The sequence below is a fragment of the Vipera berus genome, assembly GCF_964194415.1.
Source record: "Vipera berus genome assembly, chromosome: 1".
Lineage (NCBI taxonomy): Eukaryota > Metazoa > Chordata > Lepidosauria > Squamata > Viperidae > Vipera > Vipera berus.
In genome coordinates, this window is record NC_138202.1 from 337,887,216 (window position 1) to 337,912,260 (window position 25,045).

The 25,045-nt window shown below is 42.2% G+C and overlaps 1 protein-coding gene across 3 annotated transcripts; it reads left to right on the top strand.

The window, feature by feature from the left end:
- Positions 1 to 260: 260 nt before the first annotated feature.
- NRBP1 (nuclear receptor binding protein 1) lies at positions 261 to 24,754 on the top strand. Of its 3 annotated transcripts, XM_081340552.1 has the most exons (19): positions 261 to 335; positions 599 to 841; positions 7,120 to 7,242; positions 7,551 to 7,652; positions 10,039 to 10,128; positions 10,485 to 10,525; positions 11,154 to 11,248; positions 18,699 to 18,761; positions 19,321 to 19,404; positions 19,516 to 19,574; positions 20,600 to 20,698; positions 20,801 to 20,933; positions 22,718 to 22,820; positions 23,024 to 23,074; positions 23,166 to 23,301; positions 23,384 to 23,437; positions 23,610 to 23,673; positions 23,750 to 23,805; positions 23,916 to 24,754. In XM_081340552.1, exons 2-19 carry the CDS (start codon positions 620 to 622, stop codon positions 24,012 to 24,014), a joined length of 1,674 nt encoding a protein of 557 aa, XP_081196678.1. In that variant the 5' UTR covers positions 261 to 335; positions 599 to 619; the 3' UTR covers positions 24,015 to 24,754. The 3 variants fall into 3 exon arrangements, with proteins under 3 accessions (XP_081196678.1, XP_081196680.1, XP_081196679.1); XM_081340554.1 differs by lacking the exon at positions 18,699 to 18,761; XM_081340553.1 differs by lacking the exon at positions 261 to 335 and having other exon boundaries at positions 476 to 841.
- The last annotated feature ends 291 nt before the right edge of the window (positions 24,755 to 25,045 follow it).

The window sequence follows — 25,045 nt, forward strand, 5'->3', positions numbered from 1 at the left end:
GCTCTATACACTGGCCGGTTCTGGGTCACGCAAGCACTGCGCGCTGAAAATCAACTTGCGCAGGACTATCTTGTTCCCTTTTCTGCAGCCACAAAGGCCCCGCCTCGTCCCAGCGAAACTCGGGCGGACGGCTGGAGTGAATGAAGAAGAACCGCGGGGTCCGCCTTGCAGCGCTCTGTCCAATCCAAAGGCGTCTTGGCGCGCAGGTCGGGTTCCTATTGGCTCGGCTAAAGCCTGCCTCTGCCGTCCCTGGAGTTGCTCCGTCGCAGCGCGGCTTGTTGTCTTATTTAGTTGGCTTCAGGTTCTGAGCTGAGGTGGAGGCTAGCCTGCGCCCGGTGAGTTCTGTTTTTTGGGGGCTGCCGGGTTGTTGTGGCCGGGGACAGCGGTCTCCCGTCGCCGGGGTGATAGCCATGTGTGCGCCAAGGCCTCGTCACGCTAGGTTGGTGGAGCGCGAGGGGCCAGCTCCCCCGTTTGCCCCTCGCGGGGGACGGGCCTGCGTAACTCTGGCGGAAGCGCGTCGTCCGGGTGCTGCGTCACGAACGGCCTCCGCCCCGCCCGTCCTCCCGTTGAGAGAAGTCCCTTCTCTTTCAACGCGTAGGTCGCCTCCTCCGTTGCGGCGATGTCTGAGGGCGAAAGCAAGCAAGTCTCCGGCAATATCGGTGCCGACCAGAAACCTGAGGCTGCGTCTGCGGGCTCCGGCATGACCTCGCTTTCGCCGCCCTTAGCGGCGGCAACAACTCAAGAGGAGGAGGAAGAGGAGGAAGAAGAGGACGAGTCCGAGGACGAGTCCGAAATCTTGGAGGAATCGCCTTGCGGGCGTTGGCAGAAGAGGCGGGAAGAGGTATTTTATTTTTAATTATTATTTTAATTCCGTTTATATCCCGCCCTTCTCCGAAGACTCAGGGCGGCTTTACAAGCTTAGCAGTAGCCTTCATTCTGTGTATATGCCTGCTTGTTAGGGCTTTCACACACACACACACACACACCCAAGCGGCATTATTACAAAGTCAGCTTAATTGCCCCCAACAATCTGGGTAGGTGACGAAGCCTGTTGCGTTCCCACGATCTCTGTGTGACTCGGAAGCTGGCGCCTTTCGGAGGCCTGCACAAAAAGAGAGTCATCCTGAGGAGGGTAGACAAAGTTCCTTTCCGAGAGCTCTTAAGGGTGTTGAGCAGGGGTCTTCAAACTTGGCCCTTTTATGACTTGTGGACTTCAACTCCCAGAATTCCTCAGCCAGCAAAGCTGGCTGAGGAATTCTGGGAGTTGAAGTCCACAAGTCATAAAAGGGGGCAAGTTTGAAGACCCCTGGTGTTGAGTGTCTCCTTCTGGTATTCATGCTGCAGAGGTTTGTAGATGAACAGCTGTCAAAGACACAAGGCTGTGAGAGGGTCCATTGGATTAGATAGTGTGGAAGTTGAGATTTGACTAGTCATAATAAGCAGTTTTTAGGACTTCCGACAGTTGCCCCTTTCTCCATAGATCTGGAAGAGCCAAGTCACGAGAAGTAGTAGTTATTTTAATACAGTGGTAGGTTTGGGGTGAAGTGCCTGTGTTTGTAATCCAAGGTATTCCAGACAGCATTTCAATCTGACATTTTCTTGTTTAGAAATCTGAGGCTTTTGCCTTTATGCAAACAGTTGTATGTCTTAGCTTGCTGTGAATTCTCTGTTTTGATTGCTAGGGTTTTCTTTTTCCAACCTTGCAATAGATAATGGGGCTTGAATTAAGGAATTTGACTGGAAATTATGTACTTTACAGCTGTTTTAAACAAATACTTTTTGCTGAAAGACAGAGGGAGAACAGTTTTTTAAAGACATCCTGAGAAATTTATTGAGGTTTTATTACTTATTTTGCTATTTGTGTTTCATTGCTCTCCCCAGGTGATTTTCAGAGTGACTACCAATATAAAATAAACAAAATTTCAAAATCAAAGTCATAGAAGCTGATTTTAATTCCGGGATTGTAGACTAGACTGGGGAGTCTTGACTGAAACTTGTTTGGGGTGTGTTCTGAGGAAGTGTCCTCTTCCTTGATATTTTAAATATAGGATAAAGTCTCTTGCTATTAAGGGAGTTATTTGTAAGGTAGAAGATATTTTGGATAATTCTATGTGATTGAATTTGGCAGATTAATGGGATCATAGCTTTATATTGAAGATTTTAGAACTGACAGCCTTTGGAATAGAGGCTGTTTTCCTTTTTGTGAAGACACTAATGTGTTCTTCTGAATGTTTTGAAGTCAAGATCGTTGGAATAATGGCTTATTTGGCTGGGAAAAAACTAGCCATCATTGCTGATTCTGGGCTAGCATAGATAATTACAATGTTATCCTGTTCTGTGTATTGAAAGTCTTGATTTACACAACACTTTCTTACACAAAACCCTGATGGTTTATTTTCAATAAGCTGTCGTAAAGTTTGATTGCTACTAAACTGTATTTCAAAAATTTTGCTATGAAGGATTCTTGGCTAATTCTGGATTCTATTATTCTGCTTTTTAATTTCATCCCTAAATCCAATGTAGGATGTATTGGAAAGACTTTCCTTTAAATATGCAAGTACATAAAACTTTAGATATACAAGATGGTTTTCCTTTGCTGAGTACAGAGAGGCCAGACTCATGCCCTTCTCCTATGAATATCACTGTTACTAAAATAAAGGAAAACACAGTCTGCTGTGGAGTTCTCTGTCAAAAAAATGTACTGATGGTGACTACTGATGAACTAAGCCTGGGCTGGATGGCCTTTTGTTGATTAGGGATTTAACATTTGGAAGAAGCCGAGGACTTTAGAGTAGGTAGTAACACAATATAACTAGTTTTGGAAGTTTTCCTTTTTTATAAATATTTGTACAGTACAGCGTTTTTCATTTTGAAACAGAAAATTATGCCTTGAATTTGCAGTAATCACCACAGAGGAACCTGAAGGCCAGAAAAAAAGGGCTATTCTGTAGATCTCTTGCCTCTGGTTTAGGCTGTTAATAGCTACTAACCATTATGGATGCATATACCTCTATTATGAAGCAGTATGTTTGACAATATCAGTTGTTGAGAAGAGGGGACAGCTTTTATATTTTTCCTACTTGCAAGCTATACATAGACAGTGATTTACTGTAGCAGCTTTATTAAGATTTTCATTTTCTTTTCATCTTAAAAAGTTAAGGCTAATATGTTTTTTAATAACATTGCGGGTGGGGTGGGGAATCAAGTTAGCTTCCTTTACAGATTCTCTTTGTAGCCTTTGTTTAACACACTTTATCTCCTCCCCTCTTGTGGTCAGTCAATAACTGAGCGTAGTGTTTTGTCCGGTCTTGAGCTTTGGTTGCTTTGTCTTTTGCCTTGCTTTCTTCCTCCTTTCTTAAAATAGATTTGCTAAAGCCTGCTAACCATGCTGCCAGCACTTTAGCTGGATGATTTTTATTGCTGGTTTTCTCTACACATTTTTGACTCAGCACTTTAACATCCTCTGCTGTTTGCAGCTGTTCTCTAGGTCATGCCATTGTTTGGTGTTCTCACTTTTTCCCATCCCCCTGTCTTTCAGGAGCAGTGTATACTTTTAAATATATCTGAGATCATAATGAGGTTGACTCTCGGCTTGGTAATGATGTGTGAGTCATTGGTTTGGCCCACAAGATTTTTTGGCTTTACATCAAGAAAAGGGAGGGGTAACAAAGAGACATATGATTCCCCAACATGGGTGGGTGGTTGTGTAAGTTTTGGTATACTGTTTTACCTAAGACATCAGGAATCACTGGACTAGAATAGTTATGCTGGGGAATGTTCTTTTTTTTTTAAAAAATGACCTTTTTTAGTTCTAGAAGTTGTAGGGAACATGGTGATATAATTGGAGGGATCAGAGCATTTTTTCATCTCTTGTGCAACACATGCATTGTTACTTGAAATTTAATATATATATATATATATATATATATATATATATATATATATATATATATATATATATATATATATATATATATTAGTACTCTTTAAAAAATGAATATCATTTTGCTATACTGTAATTTTGGTTTTATCCACTGAATTTTGGCAGCTTCAACTTCTCTTGTATTTAACAGTTATAAGGAAAGCAGGAATTTGAAGACACAACTGGTACTGGAAGCTTGAACTTAGAAGAGTGGAGAATTATAAGCCTTAAGAATAGGTGCTGCATTGAGCTGTAGAATTAAAGTCAAGGGAATGCTAAAAATAAGAGTGGCTCAGAAACACAATGCTAAGAAGACGTCTGTCATAGGCACAGTTCTCCTCCTGAAGCTCTGTGATCGCAGAATTTACTTTCATTCCATATTCAGAAAATCACAAGCATGGATGGGATAAGAGACTCCCAGAGTTGGTAAGAAATGTAGAGGTCTTTATATTGAAGTGAAATGCAGGCGATTTAGGATCAAAACTAGAAATATTTTAAGGTTCAACTATCGATTACTGAATAAATTACAGTTGGCTGGGTGTGTACAATATATACAGTGTGGTTTAATCAAAATGCTCTAGTTCACAGAGCATCTTGAGTTATAACCTCTTTATCTTAGGTGTTATATGATCCTAATAATTGAATTCAAATATGGAAATAGCTACCAGTTTATAGATTCAAAGGGGGAATTGGGCAAATTCATGACTGATCAAGGCATGATGGGCAGTGGAAGTCAATAATTTATGGATCTGTCTGGTGGCCATGATGACACATGGAAGATTGTGATGTGCAATGTAAGAGAAGTTGGTAAAGAATATGAAAAAAAAACTTTGATACTTTAAAAAAGAGAGCATGTAGTTCAGTCACCTGTAATACAGGGCTTTTCAACCAGTGGCACAGGTACCACCTGTGGTACATTGGCACCTGGCAGGTGGTACGCAACCATCCTAGAAAAGTGGTAGTGGGGGAGGGGAATGAGCTGAACCGGTGGCAGCACCGCACAAGCCTGAGTGAGACATGGCTGGAGCTGCAGGGCTGTCAGGGCTCAGCGGAAGCGCCAGGATCAGCACCAGGCTCCAGCTGGAGCTCGGCGCTGATCCTGGCACTTCTGAGCCCAGAAGAAGTACCGATCAGCTGGAATGTTGCAGCATCTCCAGGGTCTTGTGATTTACATTCAGATGCTTGGAAACTGATTCATATTCATGACAGTCACAGTGTCCCAGGGTCATGTGAAGTGACCAAAACCTTCTGCAACCACCCAGCAGAGGGGGGAATAAAAACCAAACACCCCCCACCCCACCCCCGCCGCCAATCCTCAACAGAAATTCTCACAACAATGAAAACCTCGAACGGGAGGAAGAGTGCCGCCACGCGGGCAGGCAGGTGATTTGCTGGGCTGTGGCTTGGGGGGTACTTTTTTCAGTGCCATTGCAACTTCGAACAGTCACTAAGTGAACTGTTGTAAGTCGAGGACTACCTGTACTTCATCACTTTTTTGCTTTTTTTTTTTTGGTCATCAAGTGTTTGACACCTTGCTAGGCGACTGGTGGTACTCGGATGTTGCCATATCCTAAAAGTGGTACAATGGGTGAAAAGGTTGAAAAGCCCTAGTCTAATACAGGAATCCCTGAAAGATAATCTGACAGATATAGCATGTGTCTAAGGAAGGTGAATCTGAAGGCAGTCTGTTGAATTACTGAACAGCTCTTCATTTTAGGATATTTTTTTGATCTTCAGTTAAAATGTGTTTTCTTGTAATTTAAATCCATTTTTAAAAATCCCGTCTAAAGCTGTGTTCAGCCTGATACAGATAGCGAACTAGAAATATACAGGTAGAGCTTGCTTAACAATTGCCCTACCTAGCAATTCTTTGAAGGATGCTAAATAGTAATTTTATGACCAGTCCTTGCATTTATAACCATCATACCATCCCTGGGGTCACATGATTGACATTTGGGAGCTTCACAACCAGTTTGGGACAAAAGTGGCAGCAGTAAAATTGCAGGTTACAGTCATGTGATGTTTTGCTTAACGACCAACAGTGACTCTCTTTGACAGCTATGAATGGGAGGTGACATAAGTGTTGTCATGTGATGTTTAGTAGCTTAGTAATGGAATTCTCAGTTCCTATTGTGATAACTAAGGACTACCTGTCAAAATAGGTTTCTAGGAAATACTTTTAACCTTAGTCTGAAGTAATATTTAAAACTGTGAGAATAAATTTGTAACCAGAATTACAGTGAGTTAAAGTCTCTTTTACATTTTCTTTCTATATCTCTCCTTTGCAGGCTTTTATGTCTTTTCTCACATAAACCCAAACTTTCTTCCCACAGTATCTCATAAGATACAAGTGTGATTCTCCCCACTTTCTTATATGGAAGTGAGAGTTTGATATATTAAAGAAACGTAACAGTAAGTTGAATGTAGCTGGAATTGGGTACTAAACAAGTTATATGGTGAAACAAGAAATGGAACCAAGGACAAATGGGTATCGAACGAATGTGAACTTTGAAGTGAATGACCAGTATGAAAAGACATTGAGATGAGGATGAGGGGATCAGATTGCAGAAAATATGAAGGATGAGTGAATGGATTAAGAAGATGAGGAAGATAGATAGATGATTTGTTGGACAGTGTTGATGAGATTCTGAAAAAGAAAAATGGGTAGGTGAAATAACAGACACTGTATGATGTATATACATGGTGGAAGCAAGGATGGTTTGCATAGATATAAACTTATGGAAAAAATATAGTAAATTGTGTTAGTTTAAATTAATTCTAGCTATGCTGGCTTTTGTGTTTTCTCATCTTTTTTCTTTAATTTCTTTGGCAAACTATATACCATTCTGATCCTGAAAGAAAATATGATATATATGTTTGTTGTGGCTAATCCTGATGGTTGAAACAGACATCCATCCACCCATCCACCCATGTTTAGTGTTTCTAGACTCCCATCTTCCTCAAGGAGGACTCAAATTCTAGTTGCGAAGGAGCAACAGAGGAGTACATTTATCATGTTCTGCTTTTTATCTTATTGGATTCACCTGTTTATTTGTTTTGAGAGATTTGTCTAGATAGCCTTTGGTCAGATCCAGCAGGATTCACCTTACATTTTAAGGTCAAATAGCAATAAGTTGAAGATACATCAACCTTTCTAGTCTGAAATTTGGCTTTTATTTTTGTCCATCTCCATCTAGGTTAATCAGCGCAATGTTCCTGGAATTGATAGTGCCTATTTGGCAATGGATACAGAAGAAGGTGTGGAGGTGGTTTGGAATGAAGTCCAGTTCTCAGAACGCAAGAATTTTAAGCTTCAAGAGGTTGGTGAAACTGTAATGAAGAGTTGTGAAAAGGCCGACAAGATATCTATTGTATGAGGGCTCAAATTTTCTGTGACTATGAATAAGTTTCTTGAAATCGAGCAGATAAGGAGAATGAAGGTGTTACTGGATTATTTTATGTTGTTGACAAGTCTGCTTGCTTGACTTAAATTTAACTAATGCCTCCATCTTGAAGTCTGAGAGTAAATGAAGTAGATGAGTCCAGTTTCGGGCTGTGTTGAAACACTCGTAATGATATTTTCTTTTTCTTGAGTTGTTTACACTATTTTGTTTTGCTGCTGCTGCAGGAAAAGGTCAAAGCTGTCTTTGACAACCTGATCCAGTTGGAGCATCTGAATATTGTGAAATTCCATAAATATTGGGCAGATGTGAAAGAAAATAAAGCTAGGGTAAGTAGAATTTTATGTGATTCCTTCCGACCAGGTGGTTCCGCCCCAGGCGCCTGATGGATCCAGAACGGTTCCAGACGGCGCTTGGGTCTATACCTATCTCCCTCACTCACAGCCCGGCCGATGCCTTGGTGGAGGCTTGGGAGAGGGACGCCACCAAGGCACTTGACCGTGTTGTACCCTTGCGACCCCTGACCCGGCGCAGATCTCGTTGGGCTCCATGGTTTTCTGTGGAGCTACGGGAGATGAAGCGTCGGAGACGGAGTCTGGAGAGCTGTTGGAGATCCAGCCGATCTGAATCTGACTGATTGCGAATAAGATCTTTTATTAGGTCTTATCTCGCGGCGATGAGGACGGCGAAGTCTAATCACTTCGCAGGCCTCATCGCGTCCGCAGATAATCGCCCGGCCGCCCTGTTTTGGGTAACTCGTTCCCTCCTTAATCAGGAGGTGAGGGAGGAGCCCTTACAGGGGCGGGCCGAGGAGTTCAGCCAGCATCTGGCGGACAAAATTGCTTAGATTCGGACCGGGTTGGACGCTGACTGGGCAGAGTCTGACGGGGAGGAATCGAGCGGTCTTGAGAGTAGTATTATCTGGACTGAGTTTGATCCTGTGACTCCCGAGGAGGTGGACAGGATTATGGGGAGGCTGAGCTCTACCACCTGTTTATTGGACCCGTGCCCCTCCTGGCTGGTTTATTCAGCTCGGGAGGAGACACGAGGCTGGTTCCAGGCAGTGATATCTGCCTCTTTGAGTGAGGGTGTCTTTCCTGCCACCTTGAAGGAGGCGGTGGTGAGACCCCTTCTCAAGAAGCCTGCCCTGGACCTGGCTGTTTTAAATAACTACCGTCCAGTCTCCAACCTTCGCTTTTTGGCGAAGGTTGTTGAGAGTGTGGTGGCGCATCAGCTTCCTCTGTTCCTGGACCCATACCAATCGGGTTTCAGGCCTGGGTACAGCACGGAGACGGCAGTGGTCGCGCTGATGAATGATCTCTGGCGGGCTCGGGACAGGGGCTGCTCCTCTGTCCTAGTCCTTTTAGATCTCTCAGTGGCTTTTGATACCATCGACCATGGTATCCTGCTGCAACGTCTCGGGGGGTTGGGAGTGGGGGGCACTGTTTTACGGTGGTTCTCCTCCTACCTCCTGGGCCGTTCACAGTCGGTGTTGACGGGAGGGCAGAGGTCTGCCCCGAGGCCTCTCGTTTGTGGAGTTCCTCAGGGGTCGGTCCTCTCTCCCCTCCTGTTCAACATCTATATGAAGCCGCTGGGTGAGATCATTCGTGGCTTCGGGGTGTGGTATCATCAGTACGCGGATGATACCCAACTTTTTCTTTCCACCCCGAACCAACTCAGTGATGCCCTCGACGTGATGTCCCGTTGCCTGGAGGCAGTTCAGGTCTGGATGGGGAGAAACAGGCTCCGACTCAATCCTGCCAAGACTGAGTGGCTGTGCATACCGGCATCTCGGGAAAACCAGTTTTGTCCATCGTTAACTATGGGGGGTGAGGTGTTACCCCCCGTTGATAGGGCTCGCAACTTGGGCGTCCTCCTGGATTCACGGCTCAGTTTAGAAGATCATATAGGAGCCGTGACCAGGGGGGCTTTTGCCCAGGTTCGCCTCGTGCGCCAGTTGTGACCCTATCTGGACCGAGATGCCCTACGCACAGTCACTCATGTGCTCGTGACCTCCCGTTTAGACTACTGCAACGCTCTCTACATGGGGCTGCCCTTGAGGACCACTCGGAGGCTTCAACTGGTGCAGAATGCGGCCGCGCGAGTTGTGATGGGGGCTTCCCGATACTCCCATGTAACACCTCTACTCCGCGAGCTGCATTGGCTTCCGGTTGCCCTTCAGGTGAGATTCAAGGTGCTGGTGATGACCTATGAAGCCCTTAATGGCTTGGGTCCGGGTTATCTGAGGGAACACTTGCTGCCGGCATCAAGCTCCCTTCGTCCCGTGCGCTCCCACAGGGAGGGCCTTCTCAGGATACCGCCGGTTAAGGAATGCCGGCGGGTTATTCCTAGGGGAAGAGCGTTCTCTGTGGGCGCGCCTGCCCTCTGGAATGATTTACCCGTGGAACTTAGGACCGCCCCCGATCTGCGTTCGTTTTGCCGGGACCTGAAAACCTGGTTTTTCGATCTATCAGGCCTGGACTGAAGGGGTTTTAGCTTTTTAAATGTTGTTTTAATTGGGCTTAATTAATTTAATGTATTTTAATTCTATATTATTTTTATATTGTATTTTATGCTGCCCTGTAAACCGCCCTGAGTCCTTCGGGAATAGGGCGGTATAGAAATTTAATTAAATAAAATAAATAAATAAATAAATTTATCTTAATGTGAAAAATATGAAGCACCAGCAGTTGATAACTTCCACCCTATTACTAGGTTATCTTCATTACGGAATACATGTCCTCTGGTAGCCTGAAACAATTTTTGAAGAAAACAAAGAAGAACCACAAGACTATGAATGAAAAGGTAACTTCTTCCCAATCTTGTATTCTCTTCCCAATTCTCTAAATTGTGTTTGTGCTATTCTTTTTTTGGTTTCTGTAGCTCTTGGCCAAGGTACTGTTGCTTCCCTTCCTGCCAAAGACTGTGAGGAAAAAAATTGGCTATCTAACTCATAATCATTTAGTAAGTCTGTTTCCTGCTGAGAGTCTTGAGTTAATCCATATAATTTTGAAGCAAAGTAAAAGGAAACGAGCTGTGATATGAAAGTCAAAAGTGCCCAGAAGTAAGGAGAATAAAAATCGCATTGTAGACACCAAGTGAGGACTTAGTTTTGCAGGAGATGCTGAAAGCTTTTTGGTGATAATTCATTTATATTGCAGGCCTGGAAGCGTTGGTGCACCCAAATCCTTTCTGCCCTCAGGTATGTGCCTTTACATATATGAAAGGGCGGACAGCCTTGGGGACAATGTTGGTGTACAAATGATTACACTTGTTCAGAGGCTCAGGGGAATATCTGTATATTTTTTTTATTTCTTGTATAAAGGTTTTGGAGAAAGTAAAGGAAAGAATCTTATCTCTCTTATTGCTTACATTGGTCTTCAGGCCTTCTAGGGCAGAGGTCCCCATCCTTTTGGGCACCAGGGACCGGTTCTGTGGAGAAAGCTTTTTCCACGGATTGAAAAGTGTGTGGTTTTGTGTGTTTACCTGTATCCCATGGATGGGGTTTTGCTTGTTTGTGTGGACCGGTTGCTGGCATGCCGCAGTCCGGTACCAGTCCACGGACCGGGGGTTGGGGACCCCTGCTCTAGGGGTACTATGTGATATGGTTTCAGCAGCACAGTAAAGTTTTCTTTAGAAAGCTCAAAAAAAGACTTGGATTCCAAACAAATGTTACATTCTTTGGATACCAGAAATAATAGAAATGAGGAAGACGTTGTTTTTCTGTTAATAAAAAATACATTTTCTTTTTACTTGCAAACTGATTTTGCAAACTATCCATTTGTATATCTAGTAACTGTGATTCACACTCTATTGTGTTGCTGTTCCAGTTACCTTCACTCCTGTGATCCTCCCATCATTCATGGAAACTTGACTTGTGATACCATCTTCATCCAGCACAATGGGCTTATTAAGATTGGATCAGGTGAGGCTGTTGTGGAAATAATTTGTGATTTAACGTATGCTATGATTCCATTCTTGGCTTGCTTTGTTCCCTGACATTGGTTCAAGCTCTATATTAGTCCAAGGAAAGCTCTAGGTCTTGGAGCATATATTGTTATGTCTGTATAACAGGACTCTGTTACATCTGGTGCCTCTACCTTATATCTGTTGTTGTTGACCTCTGGAAACTTCCCGGACCTTTTGCCACTTGCAGGCTGCTCTATCCTCTTTTTGTAGAGTCTCTTGCAGTCAGAAAACTCTGCTGCCAACTCATTTTTATCTCTGTCATTTAAACATTTGGAACCTTGGGGGTGCTGCTTGTTCATGGCTGCTTCTAAGCCAATCTTACACTTGAACACAATGATTCATCAGAATTGTAGGGGAAAGCAGGATGAGTAGAGCTCTTTGTTTCGCTTCTTCTTGGGCTGTCAGTTTCTTGTGTCCAGTCTTAGTGAGTTGTTAGTAAACAAGTAAAGTATCGCTGTTGGCTGCTCCATTTTTCACAAATATATGCTTAGCATTTCATCTCATTTTTTTGTGCTGCTTATGTCCTATTCAATGAATTATGCCAGTTTAATTCATGAAAATTCTCAAGATTGCTTTTGAAGCTTATGGGACAGTGTTAATCATGATTTAACCGTGGTCATGTTAACTCCATAATTAAATTGATATAAACATAGTTTCTGGATAGTCAATTGTTGAAAAAAACAAAACTCATATAAACATAATAGATGTGTTGGATCAAATCAAAGGTCTCAGAAACCCATAATTCTGTTTCCCCAGTAGCATGCCAGAGGGAAGCACATAAGCTGGTTAATATGAGCCTTCTGCTTCTCATATTACTTTATTTATTACATTTGTATCCTGCCACACTCCCATTGAACTCAGAAGTTAGTGATTTATATACATCATGTTTTTATGTAAATATGCTTCCCCAGTATCCAAAATAACACAGTGCTGTCATATTTAGTAGCTGTAAAAAACTTTATTCCCCTTATATTTATATGATTACCTTTAACGTCATAAGAATTGGTGGTCATCACTGCTTCAGCATCTTTTCAAACTGCAATTTCCAAGTATTTGGAGGGAGGCATAATGACTACATTGGAATCAGATTCCTCATAATATACAGTATTAATAAAAGCAATATTTTATGATGTGTCTTTGGGTTTAATGTCGTATGGATCAAGTAAATAAAACTACTCTGAGAACCCTTCATAGCTTGCAAAATCCAAGTAAACAGGAAATATCCCTGAGAATACGATATATATATATGTATATGTATATATGTATACGTATACCCCCCCCACACACACACAGGGACGCGGTGGCTCAGTGGGTTAGGACGCTGAGCTTTTCGATCCGAAGGTCAGCAGTTTGGCGGGTTGAATCCCGAGCGCCGCGTAGCAGAGTGAGCGCCTGTTACTCGTCCCAGCTTCTGCCAACCTAGCAGTTCGAAAGCACGTAAAAAATGCAAGTAGAAAAATAGGGACCACTATGGTGGGAAGGTAACAGCGTTCCATGCGCCTTTGGTGTCTAGTCATGCTGGCCACATGACCACGGAGACGTCCTCGGACAAGCGCTGGCTCTTCGGCTTTGAAACGGAGATGAGCACCGGCCCCTAGAGTTGGAAATGACTAGCACGCATGTGCGGGGGAACCTTTACCTTATACACACACACAAAAACCACACACAAACACACACATATACACACACCATGAATCAAGCATCAGTAGTAAAATAAACATGGTTATTGAAATAGGTTGTTGCATTAAGTGATCTTAGTGTCAGTCTTAATTACATGAGATGTATCTTCTTGAAAGAAGTGTAAATTGGTAAATTGGAACTCAAGCCTCCAAATGACAAAAATGTAGTTCCAAGTGATATGTAATGGAACAGTTCTTCACAAAATTAAAGATTTCTAATTCTGAAATTAATCATCTTGCTCTGGATAAAATTAGTTGAGAAAAAGACCTTGTAATTGTTTCCTTGCCTTTTGATGTCTTTGGAGGTAGAGAGAGAGGAAGAATCTTGACTGGACTAAAAAGTTACAGATTCTGCAGTTGGATTCACAAACATCTATCACTGCATCTGAAGGACATTTTTGTAGTAATTATCTTCTGTTAGGATTACTACATAATTAAACCCAAGAAGTGAACATAAAACAAACCTAGCTCAACACTGTTTGAATAGAGGATCATGTTAACTGGCCATCTCTTACAGAAGAACTAAACTAGAACACTAGCCACTATGTGTAGTTTGAGTTCTGTTTTGATGGACAGTTCTGTTGGTCTGAAGAAAGGGTGCATGGTTTAGAATCTGCACGTTCCGAACAGGTAATTCACGTGAGTTGAGAATAAGTAGACTGAGCAGAGTTTGCTTTTCAGTGACTAATGGCAGCTTAAATAAATTGAAATGCAACAATCCTAAGTAGCTTTGTGATCGCAGTGCTTCCAGGACTGCTTTTCCCTGGGAATAAGGGACAATTCCGTGTCTTTATCCCAGAACTCTTGTGCGAAATTAGAATTCTTGAAATAGCTATTTGAAATAAGCACTTGCTTTTTTCCTTTCTTTCCTCAGCATCCGAGTGACGATTATTAAGAATACTATAATGATGAAAAATTGGCCCGCAAATAGATGCAATTGAAATCATAGCAAATATTTTGAAAGGAAGTTTAGCGCACTCACCCTTTTGCCTGTTTGATGGAAAGCTGAGAAGGAAAGCAAACAGAAACATGTCAAATTCAGAAATGAAGACTTCCTGCAAGAACTCCATTGAAGAATGAGGAGGAGAAGGAAGCTAGGGTGCTAAATGGCAGGAAAGATAACCCAGATTGTTGGGGGCAATTAAGCTGACTTTGTAATAATGCCGCTTGGGGTGTGTGTGAAAGCCCTAATAAGCAGGCATATACATAGAATGAAGGCTACTGCTAAGCTTGTAAGCCGCCCTGAGTCTTCGGAGAAGGGCGGGATATAAGTGGAATTAAAATAAAATAAAATAAATAAAATCCTGCATGGAACTGGCTCAGGAGTTATCTAAAGGATTAACCACTAACCACTATATAGAAGCATAAGAGTGCAGTAGTGGGTGAATGAGGGTCTAATTCTATCTTTGTCCTAATTTATTAATCACCGTTCCATTCTTTCTCTTCTCCTTAAAACAATCTTTGTTGTTTTTTTTGGATATTAGAGTTCTTCCCATTCTTCCAATCTTCATTCTGCTTTTTCTTTCTCCTCCCCATTCCATCCCCATAGTTCAGGCAAATGCATCCCAGTAGGTTTCCAAGCTCAGCAACACCAGAGGCTACCATTGAGGCTCCCAGGTACAGAGGTGGTGAGGTTGGAGAAGTTGAACAACAGAGGACAAGCTCTCAGTGAGGCGCGGTCCAAAAGAGAGGGAGAAGGAGAGCTGCAACTTAGAAACTCTGTCTCGGGGATTTACCAGGTAGAGAGTAGCAATTCATTGAATACGCTCTTTCCTTGGGAATAGTTGGAAGGATACTAAAATATTTTAAAATCCATATTTTTGAAAATTGAAGGGCTCGGAGATTAGACGAACAGCATTTTTTTCTGACCAATCACCCAGGGGTGTTGTGTATATACTATGTGAATGAAATGCAAGAAAGGCTTTCTGTTTTCAGGCAAGATCCTCTGTCTGAACCTTTTCTCTTTTCCTCCTCCAAGGAAAGGCACGTGGCCATCCAACAGCAAGTCAAGAGAAAGAGTGGGTAGTGGTAGAGCAGGGGTCTTCAAACTTGGCCCTTTTATGACTGGTGGACTTCAACTCCCAGAATTCCTCAGCCAGCTTTGCTGGCTGAGGAATTCTGGGAGTTGAAGTCCACCAGTCATAAAAGGGCCAAGTTTGAAGACCCCTGTGGTAGAGGGTGGAAAGATGTGGATTCTGAGAAGTAGAAGATAATCATTTGCAGTTGATGGATGGGCCAAATGTAGGTCTTCCATTTGGTTCCTTGTCTCACTTCCCATGGAGACTCTGTACCCAAAACAGCTGAGCACTGACCTCCTTTGTGGATTTTGATAAAGAGGGTCAGGATAAAAAAAAACCTTCGCTCTGTCCCGATCAGACAAGCACAGTCTGTCCCATTGCTACGGGAGGTACAGTGGCTTAGCTGAAAGGCTGGCTCTTCCATCAATTCTTGGTTTTATTTCCTGCTGATGGGCTGCCTCTCTCTCTCTCTCTCTCTCTCTCTCTCTCTCTTTCTCTTTTGCCAACAGTCTTTCATAGGATTTTTGCTAATGGTGAGCAAATCTCTCTGCTCTGTGATGTGACTGTGACTTTCTAAAAATAATAATATATATATACACACACGTAAACGGCATCATATATGTATATATATATGTATGTATTATATACAAAAGCTCCTTTTTCCCCTTCAGTGTCCCTTGCTTATGACTCTAGTATAGTTGCGCCTGCCCTTGGCTCTTGGTTGAAGAGGAGTCCCGCCCTTCTCTTCATTTCTGGTCTGTGTTTTCTCTGCTGTCCTGCTGCATGCTTCCTCCTGCATGTGAACTGCTGAGGAGCGGCTGCCACCTCCCTCCCTCGCGGCCACGACTGGGAGTTTGCTTGCTGCTTGCTTGTGGCCTGAGCTGTGGCCAACTATTTATAGGGATAACGGGTGAGACTTACAGGAGTGCTAAAATGTTGTCCAGTTTAGGGAACACGTTGAATTCTTTTGGGGGTTTCTAGTTCTAGGCTCTGCTTTTGAATGTTCTTATTCTGGAACTATTCAATTCCCTTCAACATAGAAGGATTTCTTGGGGATTGGCTTGCCTTCCCTATCCCAGCGCCTAGGTATAATAGGTAAGCAAGCCTTTCTGTTTCTGGCAGAGCGATTGAAACTGAACAAGAAGACAGGTTGCCAGGAAAGAGCATAGAGAAGGTGAACTTCCGGTGAAACATTAGGCAAGTCTGGCAGACAGAGGCCTCGGGGACTGATTAAAAGAAAGGAAAAGCTTGGACGGAAGAGAGATGTTGCTGATGAGCCTGTGTCCTTGTTTCCAACCTTTGGGATAGTTGCATGTCCAACAATGAGGACTGAAAAGAACCTTGTACCAAGTCCATGCGGTCCTTGGTCTAGGAAGTTCAGACGATTTCAAAAAACAGATGCCATACGCACTGAGAGGGGAGTGATGGCTGCCAAAAGGAGGCAGCATGAAGAGGAGCGCTGTTCTTTTGCTCAAGCTGGGATTTCTTCCGTTTCGTGATGTGGGTTTACACATCATGCTAAGTGATAATATAGTTTTAAACTTCCTGAATCCAGTTATAACTTAATCCCCAGTCAGTAGCAAAATGAGGTATGATGAACCTAGCCTACATTTATTAAAATAAGTAGCATATTTACAATACATTATTATATATTTTTTATTTTATTAAACAAATGTCCATGGCTACCCAACTCACATGCGGTGACTTTGGGTGGCTTACAACATTAAAAATCCACAATCGTTTATTAGTCCTTAAGCAGTGTTAAGAGTTACTAGTGAGTTCACCCAGAAGTAGAGTATATGCATTGGTTACATTGTACGTATTTAACTGTTGACATACTGAAAAACGCCAGTGAAGTTTTATTAATTTAAAACTATGTGAAAACCTTAGCATTAATGAACACAAAGATAGTTATGAAAGAAACGAATAATTTTATAGAAAGAAATTGAAACAAGTATAATAAAATTAATAATAATCAAATATAGTATTAATGAAGAACTCTTAGTGTACATGAAAGTTTATACCAAAATAATTGTAATGCCCTGCAGTACTACTTGTTTAACAAGTAGAATCCACTGGCGGTGGGCGGCTAATAAATTTAAATTATTAGCAAGCAATTAAACAATATAATAAATAATTGTAATAATATCGGGAAGTGAGTTATTTACATCCATCTCTATTTTGATAATGTAGTACATACATGGAATGCATATTTCTAACAATGATCACTGGTAGCTACAGCTAAATTCTGAAAAAAGTTTTATTTAATGAGGACCTAAAAAGGGTTGCCTGGTAAAAAGCTTTTTCAACTTATTTTCAAGCATTTACCAGATTTTTGGTTGATGCAGAAAGTATATAGATGTAAGAAAAGCAACATATTGCAGGAAAATTTCAAACAGGAGCAAATATCTGGAAATACGTTTACTCTATTAGAGAGTAGACTTTTGACATTAAGCGAAAGCTAATATATATTTTAATTTGTTTGACTGCACTAGCGGTGCTACTAGATCAATTTTATTCTGGGCTGTGGTTTAAAGTATACAGGCTTAGTCTGGTCCTGCCAGTATATTTTCTGTTGTGTGGGGTCCTTGGTGCTCTCTGAACTTGGTATATCAGCAGGTTACTTATACATAAACAACATCTACATACCGTTCAAAAGAGACAATCAAAAAGTGAAAAAGGAAACAACCCCAAAACATCTCCTCACCAACAATCAACACCCAGATGAATAGAGATAACACCAAGATTTAACACTAGACCAAAAATCAAGAAACTACCAACTCAGACAAAAATGCTAACAATAAACAGCAGCCTAATCAAGGAACCACCAAGACCACTCTACCAACACTGACAGGGCAAGCCACTAGTATATAAAATGAGAGCAAACCCCACTCCCTTGACGTACTGATGATGTTACCTAGTTTGTAAAAAAACTACAAGCTCAGAGCACCAAGGAGTCCACAGTTCAACCCTGAGCTACAAATATTCTCTTCCATCAGAAGTAGCTGTCCTTTCTCATTAGTCTTAAAGCATCATCTGCTTCTTGACTTCCGCATGCTGATTTTTTGTCATGTCAATAGGTCTAACAGCTTTTGAGAACTCTTATTTTCAGTCTATTCCTCTCACTTACCAAAAGGTGAGGCATGAACGAAAATATCTAACACTGCTTAAATAGAGTGAATTAGCTTGCACCATCCTAAAGCCTAAGACTGGATTTCTACAATACATGTATCTTAGTTAATAAATTAACCCATTTCCTGGATCTTTGTAACATAAGCAACAGCAAACTAAATACACAGGCTAACTTTGCAGAATATCTAAGCCACACAAACAAAAGCAAAAAAAAGTCAAGCTTTGCACATTGTCTAAAGGCATCTGCTAGGACTTTAACTGAGCTAATTAATATTGGAAGAACATAGCACACAAACAGTTCTGTATGGATAATATGGTGGCTTAGATTTTTTTTCTTTCTTTTTTTTATGTCTACCGAAGTTATACCCTGTCCACAGTGAATCTTTATTGGTTTCCAAATTTTCTCAGGATGATTTTTGTATCTTGGCTAGAATGAGACTTGGTGTGCCAAGAGCTTCTTAAGAATTTGTGATAGTCATTCACTGACCACTTCGTTTATCTTTATTTATTGGTCAATTTAAGGGACTGTTTTAATAAGCAGGTTAAATATATTTTAAAAGAAATTATAAATGTCCAGGTGCTGCCAGAAGCATTGCTTTGTTTGCGGTATCAACTGAGAAAGTTGTGAAAAGGATAGGGGGTAAGTGTTGTTGAACAATTGGGCATGTTATTGGGAAGTTGCTTTCTTTGCATAAGACAGCAAGGTGATGGGTAAAGTATCAGCATTTTGGGATCTACTTTGAGCTTTGCCTGCATCTGTGCCTGCCTGGAAAAATAGTGGCTTGGTGCAACTATCCGAAATAAAATTGTTAGAGAGAATGGGCTCTTTTACTGACATCAATGGACAAAAGCTGCTCACCTATTCTAATAGTGTGTGTGTGTGTGTGTGTACACATACGGAATCTACTTTCTTATGTATGTTTCTTTAGAAAGATGAGATGATTGCTTTGCCTGGCTTTGAGTTGATGCAGAAAAGACCTGGGGTTTCTGGAAGAGAATGTAGGCATCCCTCTATTTGCTTCTGAGTTCGCTTATGATGTGGTGCTGCCTGAAAGCTGGGGAGGCCGGACAAGAGCAGTGCTTCTTTTGTTTGGGGTTCTTTGCAGAGATGAACTAGGTGGAAGCTGCCTCAAGTCCCAAACACCAGAAAGGAAAGAGAGGCATGGACTCTGATTGCCTACAATTCTGTTCTCTTATAGTTGCCCCAGATACCATCAACAACCATGTGAAGACCTGTCGTGAGGAGCAGAAAAACCTCCATTTCTTTGCTCCAGAGTATGGCGGTACGACTATGAGGGTATTGGGACCTGCAGTTCTGTATTAACTGCAGCAGAAGTGTTCAGTCTGTTCTCTCTGCCTTAGAGATAACTTCTGATCATTATTTTTTGTTCCAGAAGTTGCACATGTGACTACAGCAGTGGACATCTACTCCTTTGGAATGTGTGCATTAGAGGTAAGTAGAAGACAATTAGTATATGAAGGCGTCCACCCCACTTGTACACAGGACCAGGAAATCAATTCCATGTTAAGAGTACCTGGCAAATTGGACTGTGCTTTATCTTCCTTCTTATACAGGTAGTTCTTGGTTAACAACCATTCAGTCAGTGATTGTTTGAAGTTACAGTGGTGCTGAACGAACTTATGCCCAGTCCTAGATGTTGCAACCATCACAACATCCCCCTGTAGTTGTGTGATTGTAATTTGGGTGCTTGGCAATTGCCTTGCGATTTAGACAGTTGGAGCATCCTGTGGTCATGCAATCACCATTTGCAACCTCCACTGCCAGCTTCCCACAAGCAAAGTCAATGGGGAATCTGGCAAGAGGTTGCAGCTGGTGGTCCTTTGATGTTGCACCTAACCACCCGTGTGGGATTTGCTTAATTATTACAGCTAGAGCTGTTGTAAATTGGCACAGTCACATGGCATTGCAGATTACAACCTCGCTGCTTATTCCCAATTATTGTTGTTGAACTGAACTATCTGTACTTCAGTGAATCGTTTACCTGAGCTTCTTCCAAATGTTATCTTTTCTTGGGACTCATAGAATGTTTTAGCCCTCTTTGCGTAGGCAACTGTTCTGACATATTTCTGTCGAGCTCATCTCCCTCACTCAACACAGAAGATGGGATAGTTTTTTGTTATAGCTTCAGGGTTTGGAGAACAGACCTAAAGAGGATTCCATTATTTCTTCCTCTAGTTCCCTTACAACTAAGACTGTTTCTAAATTCCTTAGCACCCTGATGTGCTCCTGTCTGAAGGAATAATGAGTAGTAAAATTAAATGATTGGAATGAAACCAATTTCTTGGTTGAAAGTAAATTTAATCTAGTGGAAAGATAAAAGTTGTTTCTTTTGATTCACATATAGGGTGATGAGAAAGATTTTTCTGTTGTGGCTGATAAAATTTTCTGACAAATGGTGGACCTGTCTGTGGCGGTCTAAAAATATCACCCATTGACATCTCTTTCTATCCTGATAGATGGCAGTGCTGGAGATCCAGGGAAATGGTGAATCTTCCTATGTGCCACAAGAAGCTATTAACAATGCCATCCAATTGCTAGAAGATCCATTACAACGAGTAAGACTGTCCTCAATTCTTTTCCTCGCTTTCCTCTTCCGTTCTTTTCCCAGCTCTCAGGACTACAGTAGCACAAAATTTGGCCTCCTTTTTCCTTTCTAGGAGTTCATTCAGAAGTGCCTGGAGCCACAACCTAGCAAACGACCCACAGCTCGTGAGCTTCTCTTCCATCAGGCTTTGTTTGAAGTACCCTCTCTGAAGCTTTTGGCAGCCCATTGCATTGTGGGCCATCAGCGTGAGTACAGCCAACTGAAGTCTTGGGACTGTTGCTAAGACAAAACCCTTCGCTAGTGTGTAAAAGTAATATTTTTATGAAATGTATTTGTAGCGCAGTAACTAATACATCATAATTGTGAGAGGCCTCACAAGACCGATGGCTCGTTGAGGCGCTTCCAAGCAAAAGGCAGCACGCAGGGATGCAATCAGGTGAAGCTTTATTTAGATATAAAGCAGAGAGAAAGAGTTCCCTGGCATGGAGGCACCCATGCCTGGATTGAGCCCATGGATCAGTCCCAAAGGGAGCTAGAACAAGAGCTAAAGAGCAGCCCCTGTGCAGAGGTTTTTATGGGGGTCCCCAGCCCCTCCCTTACCAATGAGAGTGAGGGAGCCGGAGGGCCATTAACTCTCTCCAATGGGGCTGCATGGGCCGGAGGCCCCTGACCCACCAGTGCGAGCAAAGGTGCCTCTTTGCTCCCATCTGGTGACCTTTTAAGGAACTGCCATGGCTGGCACAAAAACATCTAACAATTATATATCCGAAAATACCCCAAAATGAAATTACAAAGCAGAAAAAGTCAAATCTACTAAAAGGAGGCAGCCAAGATGAACAGAGAAGTTCAAAATAGCTTCCTTTGTATCTAAGCGAGATTGATCATCCTGAGTTTTGGATGCTCTCACATGTCTTCTCCTAATGCCTCACTGTCTAATATTAGCATCCTACTTTCTCAAGATTCAGTTTCCATTATCATAAATGTGGAAGGTGTGTGGTTCAGAAATGTGAAAAACACATAAACGTGGATGGACTTCAGTCCAGTTCTCTTCCTTTTGAATAGTGGTAAAAAGCCCTAATAACCACAGAAATATTAATACATTGCCTAAAATACTTTGCTGGGGGGGGGGGAGAGAGACATTGTAGTTTATCCCTGGAGTATCAAGTTGCGATTTCAGTTAAAAGGATTAAATTAGCTAGGGTAATGTCTATTAACTCAGTGAGATCAACCTCTTCCTTAGAATGTAAAATATCCTGATAAGAATATATAAACTACTACAAATGTGCAATTTTATAAATCTTCCTGTTGCACTTGTCTACCCTGTCCTTTATTTTTTATTTGTTTGTATCCTGCCTTTATTATTTTTATAAATAAACTCAAGGCGGTGAACATATCCAACACAACATCGTCCTCCTATTTCCCCCATGACAACAGCCCAATGAGTTGGGTTGGACTGAGAGATTAACCCAGAGTCATTCAGCTGGCTTTCATTTTTTTCTAAACTAAAAATAGTTTTTGTTTGGAGAAGGTTATATTGCTATCAGTATTAATGCCCTTTTTTGGTACAAAATTAAAATATTTATAACCATTTAGGTTCCCTCAGTATATGTGTGAAGTTAGAATTTGTTATACCAACATTTAGAATTCTGCATCAGTTTGAATTTAACATGTTCATTCCTCGGGTGGAAATCTTTTTAAAACATCATTTTAAAGTCTGTTTAAATTTTCACGATACTGAATAGTTAGATCTCCATCTTCAAATCATTTTCATTCCATGATTTCATTTGTGTGTTATTTTTAAAATTTCTACGGTACACGTACAGCATTCTGGATAGCCATGCTCCTCCCCCCCCCTTTCTTCATGAGATGGTTAGTCCTTTGTTGAATTTCTTAAATCTGCTTTTTTAATCTCAGTTTTTAAAAAAAATTCTTTAGGGAAAAGTGGAAAACATGTTTTGGAAACCACTGGTTAAAACAGTGAGTTAGTGAAGGACAAATAGGATAATGTGTGCCTTTTATTTTGTGATAGACATGATCCCTGAGAATGCACTTGAAGAAATGACCAAGAACTTGGACATGAGCGCTGTACTGGCTGAAATCAACCATGCTGACCGTGATGGTGTCCGTATGATGTGAGTTTGAATAGTTGGAAACTGATGGGGGAGAGAGAGATTTCAGGTGGAGTTTTGGAACCGAGTGTTTCTCTGGTTCTATGCAATGAATTGAGGGTCAGCAGAATATTACATGGAGTGGGAGGCAATTGACAGCTGGCTCATTAAAGGGTGGGTGTGAACTTATGCTGTAAAGGCTAAACTGGTGCTCTGCCTTGCCCTAGATTCTCACAGTCCCCAGCGCTGGAACTAGACAAGTTCTTAGAAGATGTGAGGTATGCTCCTTTCTCCTGAAGCTAGTGTCCTGGGCAAGCCAACCTGACATAGAATACCTAGAATTGAGTTATTCCGTTTGTGATTCCACAGAAATGGAATTTATCCACTTACTGCCTTCGGCCTGCCCCGACCTCAGCAGCCACAGCAAGAGGTGGTGAAATCTCCCATTGCCCCCCCATCAGTAAAGACTCCAACACCAGAGCCAGCAGAAGTGGAGACTCGCAAAGTGAGTGGCTGGTCCCTAATCCCCATCTCCTTGGCCAATAATAGCCAAGCCTCATTTTCTCACACACCTTTGTAATTTCCAGGTGCTGCTGATGCAATGCAACATTGAATCAGTGGAGGAGGGTGTGAAGCACCATGTACGTATCAGCCTTAGGCTGGGTGACTTATACCAGTCTAGGGCTTCCATTTGCCTTACAATGGCCTATTCCCTTTTGGGGGGGGGGGGGAAATTGTACCCTAGTGTTGAAAAACACATGAAGGCGAAAATGCAATTTTCTTTTTTTCTTCTATGCCCCACCTTTCATTCAGTTGACACTGCTGCTGAAACTGGAAGACAAACTGAATCGACACTTGAGCTGTGACCTGCTGCCCAGTAAGTCAATGCCCTTCTCTTCTTTTCTTTTTCATCTTACAGGAGACATACCGATTCTCTCATTTTCCTTCCTTAGGTGACAATATTCAGGAACTGGCAGCTGAACTGGTTCAGTTAGGATTCATCAGTGAGGTAGGTTTCAGCCCTGTTCGCAAAAGACTTATTTTCTCTCTTTTTCTGGGGAACTTCATTAGGAGTATAGGGGTAGGTTATCTTACAGTGCTTCTTCCATTCTTTTTTAGGCTGATCAAAGCCGGCTTAGCTGTTTACTTGAAGAGGCATTCAACAAATTCTTCTACTCGCGGAATGGGGCACTGGCAGCTGTCACTGTGTCATCATAATGGCTATCTTGCTGCTAGCGGGTGTACCTGCTCTGCATCTGTGCAGGGTACTACTCTAAGCCGCTGCCACCACTGTTGCCAGCTTGGATGTGCCTCCCGCATGTGTTGTAGCCAGGTCCTGCAGACAATCGCTGCCAGTCTTAAAGGCAGGGGGGCAAGGTGGGAGGGGAGGGCTGTGTGCCTTGTCAGTATTATTTTCCCTGTGGCCAATGGCCTTCCCTCCCTCCCTCTTTTTGGGCTCACGTGCATGGAGTTTTCTTTTGCTTGAATTGTACAGGTTTGGGGTTTTTTTGCACAGCACAGATGTCTGTCTTGTTATTTAAAAGGGTGGGGGGGATGGAGAAATTAAGTTCTGTCCCATCCCATGCTGGCCCTCCACATTAGACACGCGCTCTCTAGCCCCAGAGCCATGGCCTTATCCCCTCCAGATGAACTCTTCTCCTTCTCAACAGTTGCTTCGTGCACCGGCCTTGCATTCCAGTATCCTTGGCTGCATCTGTTGTGTGGTGTGAGGTGTGAGGGTTCCCCCTGGTCAATGGAGGAAGTAGATAGGTGAACTTCCACTTCAGACAGCAGGCGGCAAAGGCAATGTTAAACCACCCTTTCCTTTGGGATATTATCTAATAATGCCTGCAGGCTTGGGGCCAGTTTATCAGAGAAAGTCAACCCTTCCTGTGCTGGAGCTGTTCCAAGTGTCATTTCTGTTCCTATTTTTAATAAATTGTTTTGTAAATAATTAACTGCAACCTGTTTGTGATTGGAATCTGGGAATCGGAATCACAGTTAAAAAGAGCCACTTAATCCAATCTCCTGCTCACTGGGAAAGGGCATTAGTGGTTGGTGTTGGGCTGTTTGTATTCCTGAAGTTTCTTGAACTCTGCTTTCATATTTTTAAAGATATTATCTCATCCACTGACTGTATCCAGGTTGAATCTGAACCTAATTTTCTCTTCTGCTTATTCACCAAAAAATTGCTCACAATTTTAGCCAGCTTTTGTTTTAAAAAGACAAGAAAAATGCTCCCTTGGTTT

What these genes read in the sequence shown, in the direction of transcription:
- NRBP1 (XM_081340552.1), top strand. Translation starts at nt 620, where the DNA reads ATGTCTGAGGGCGAAAGCAAGCAAGTCTCCGGCAATATCGGTGCCGAC. An exon ending in CGTGATGGTGTCCGTATGAT is followed by an intron (nt 22,821 to 23,023) that starts GTGAGTTTGAAT and finishes GCCTTGCCCTAG; the next exon opens with ATTCTCACAGTCCCCAGCGC. An exon ending in AAGTTCTTAGAAGATGTGAG is followed by an intron (nt 23,075 to 23,165) that starts GTATGCTCCTTT and finishes GTGATTCCACAG; the next exon opens with AAATGGAATTTATCCACTTA.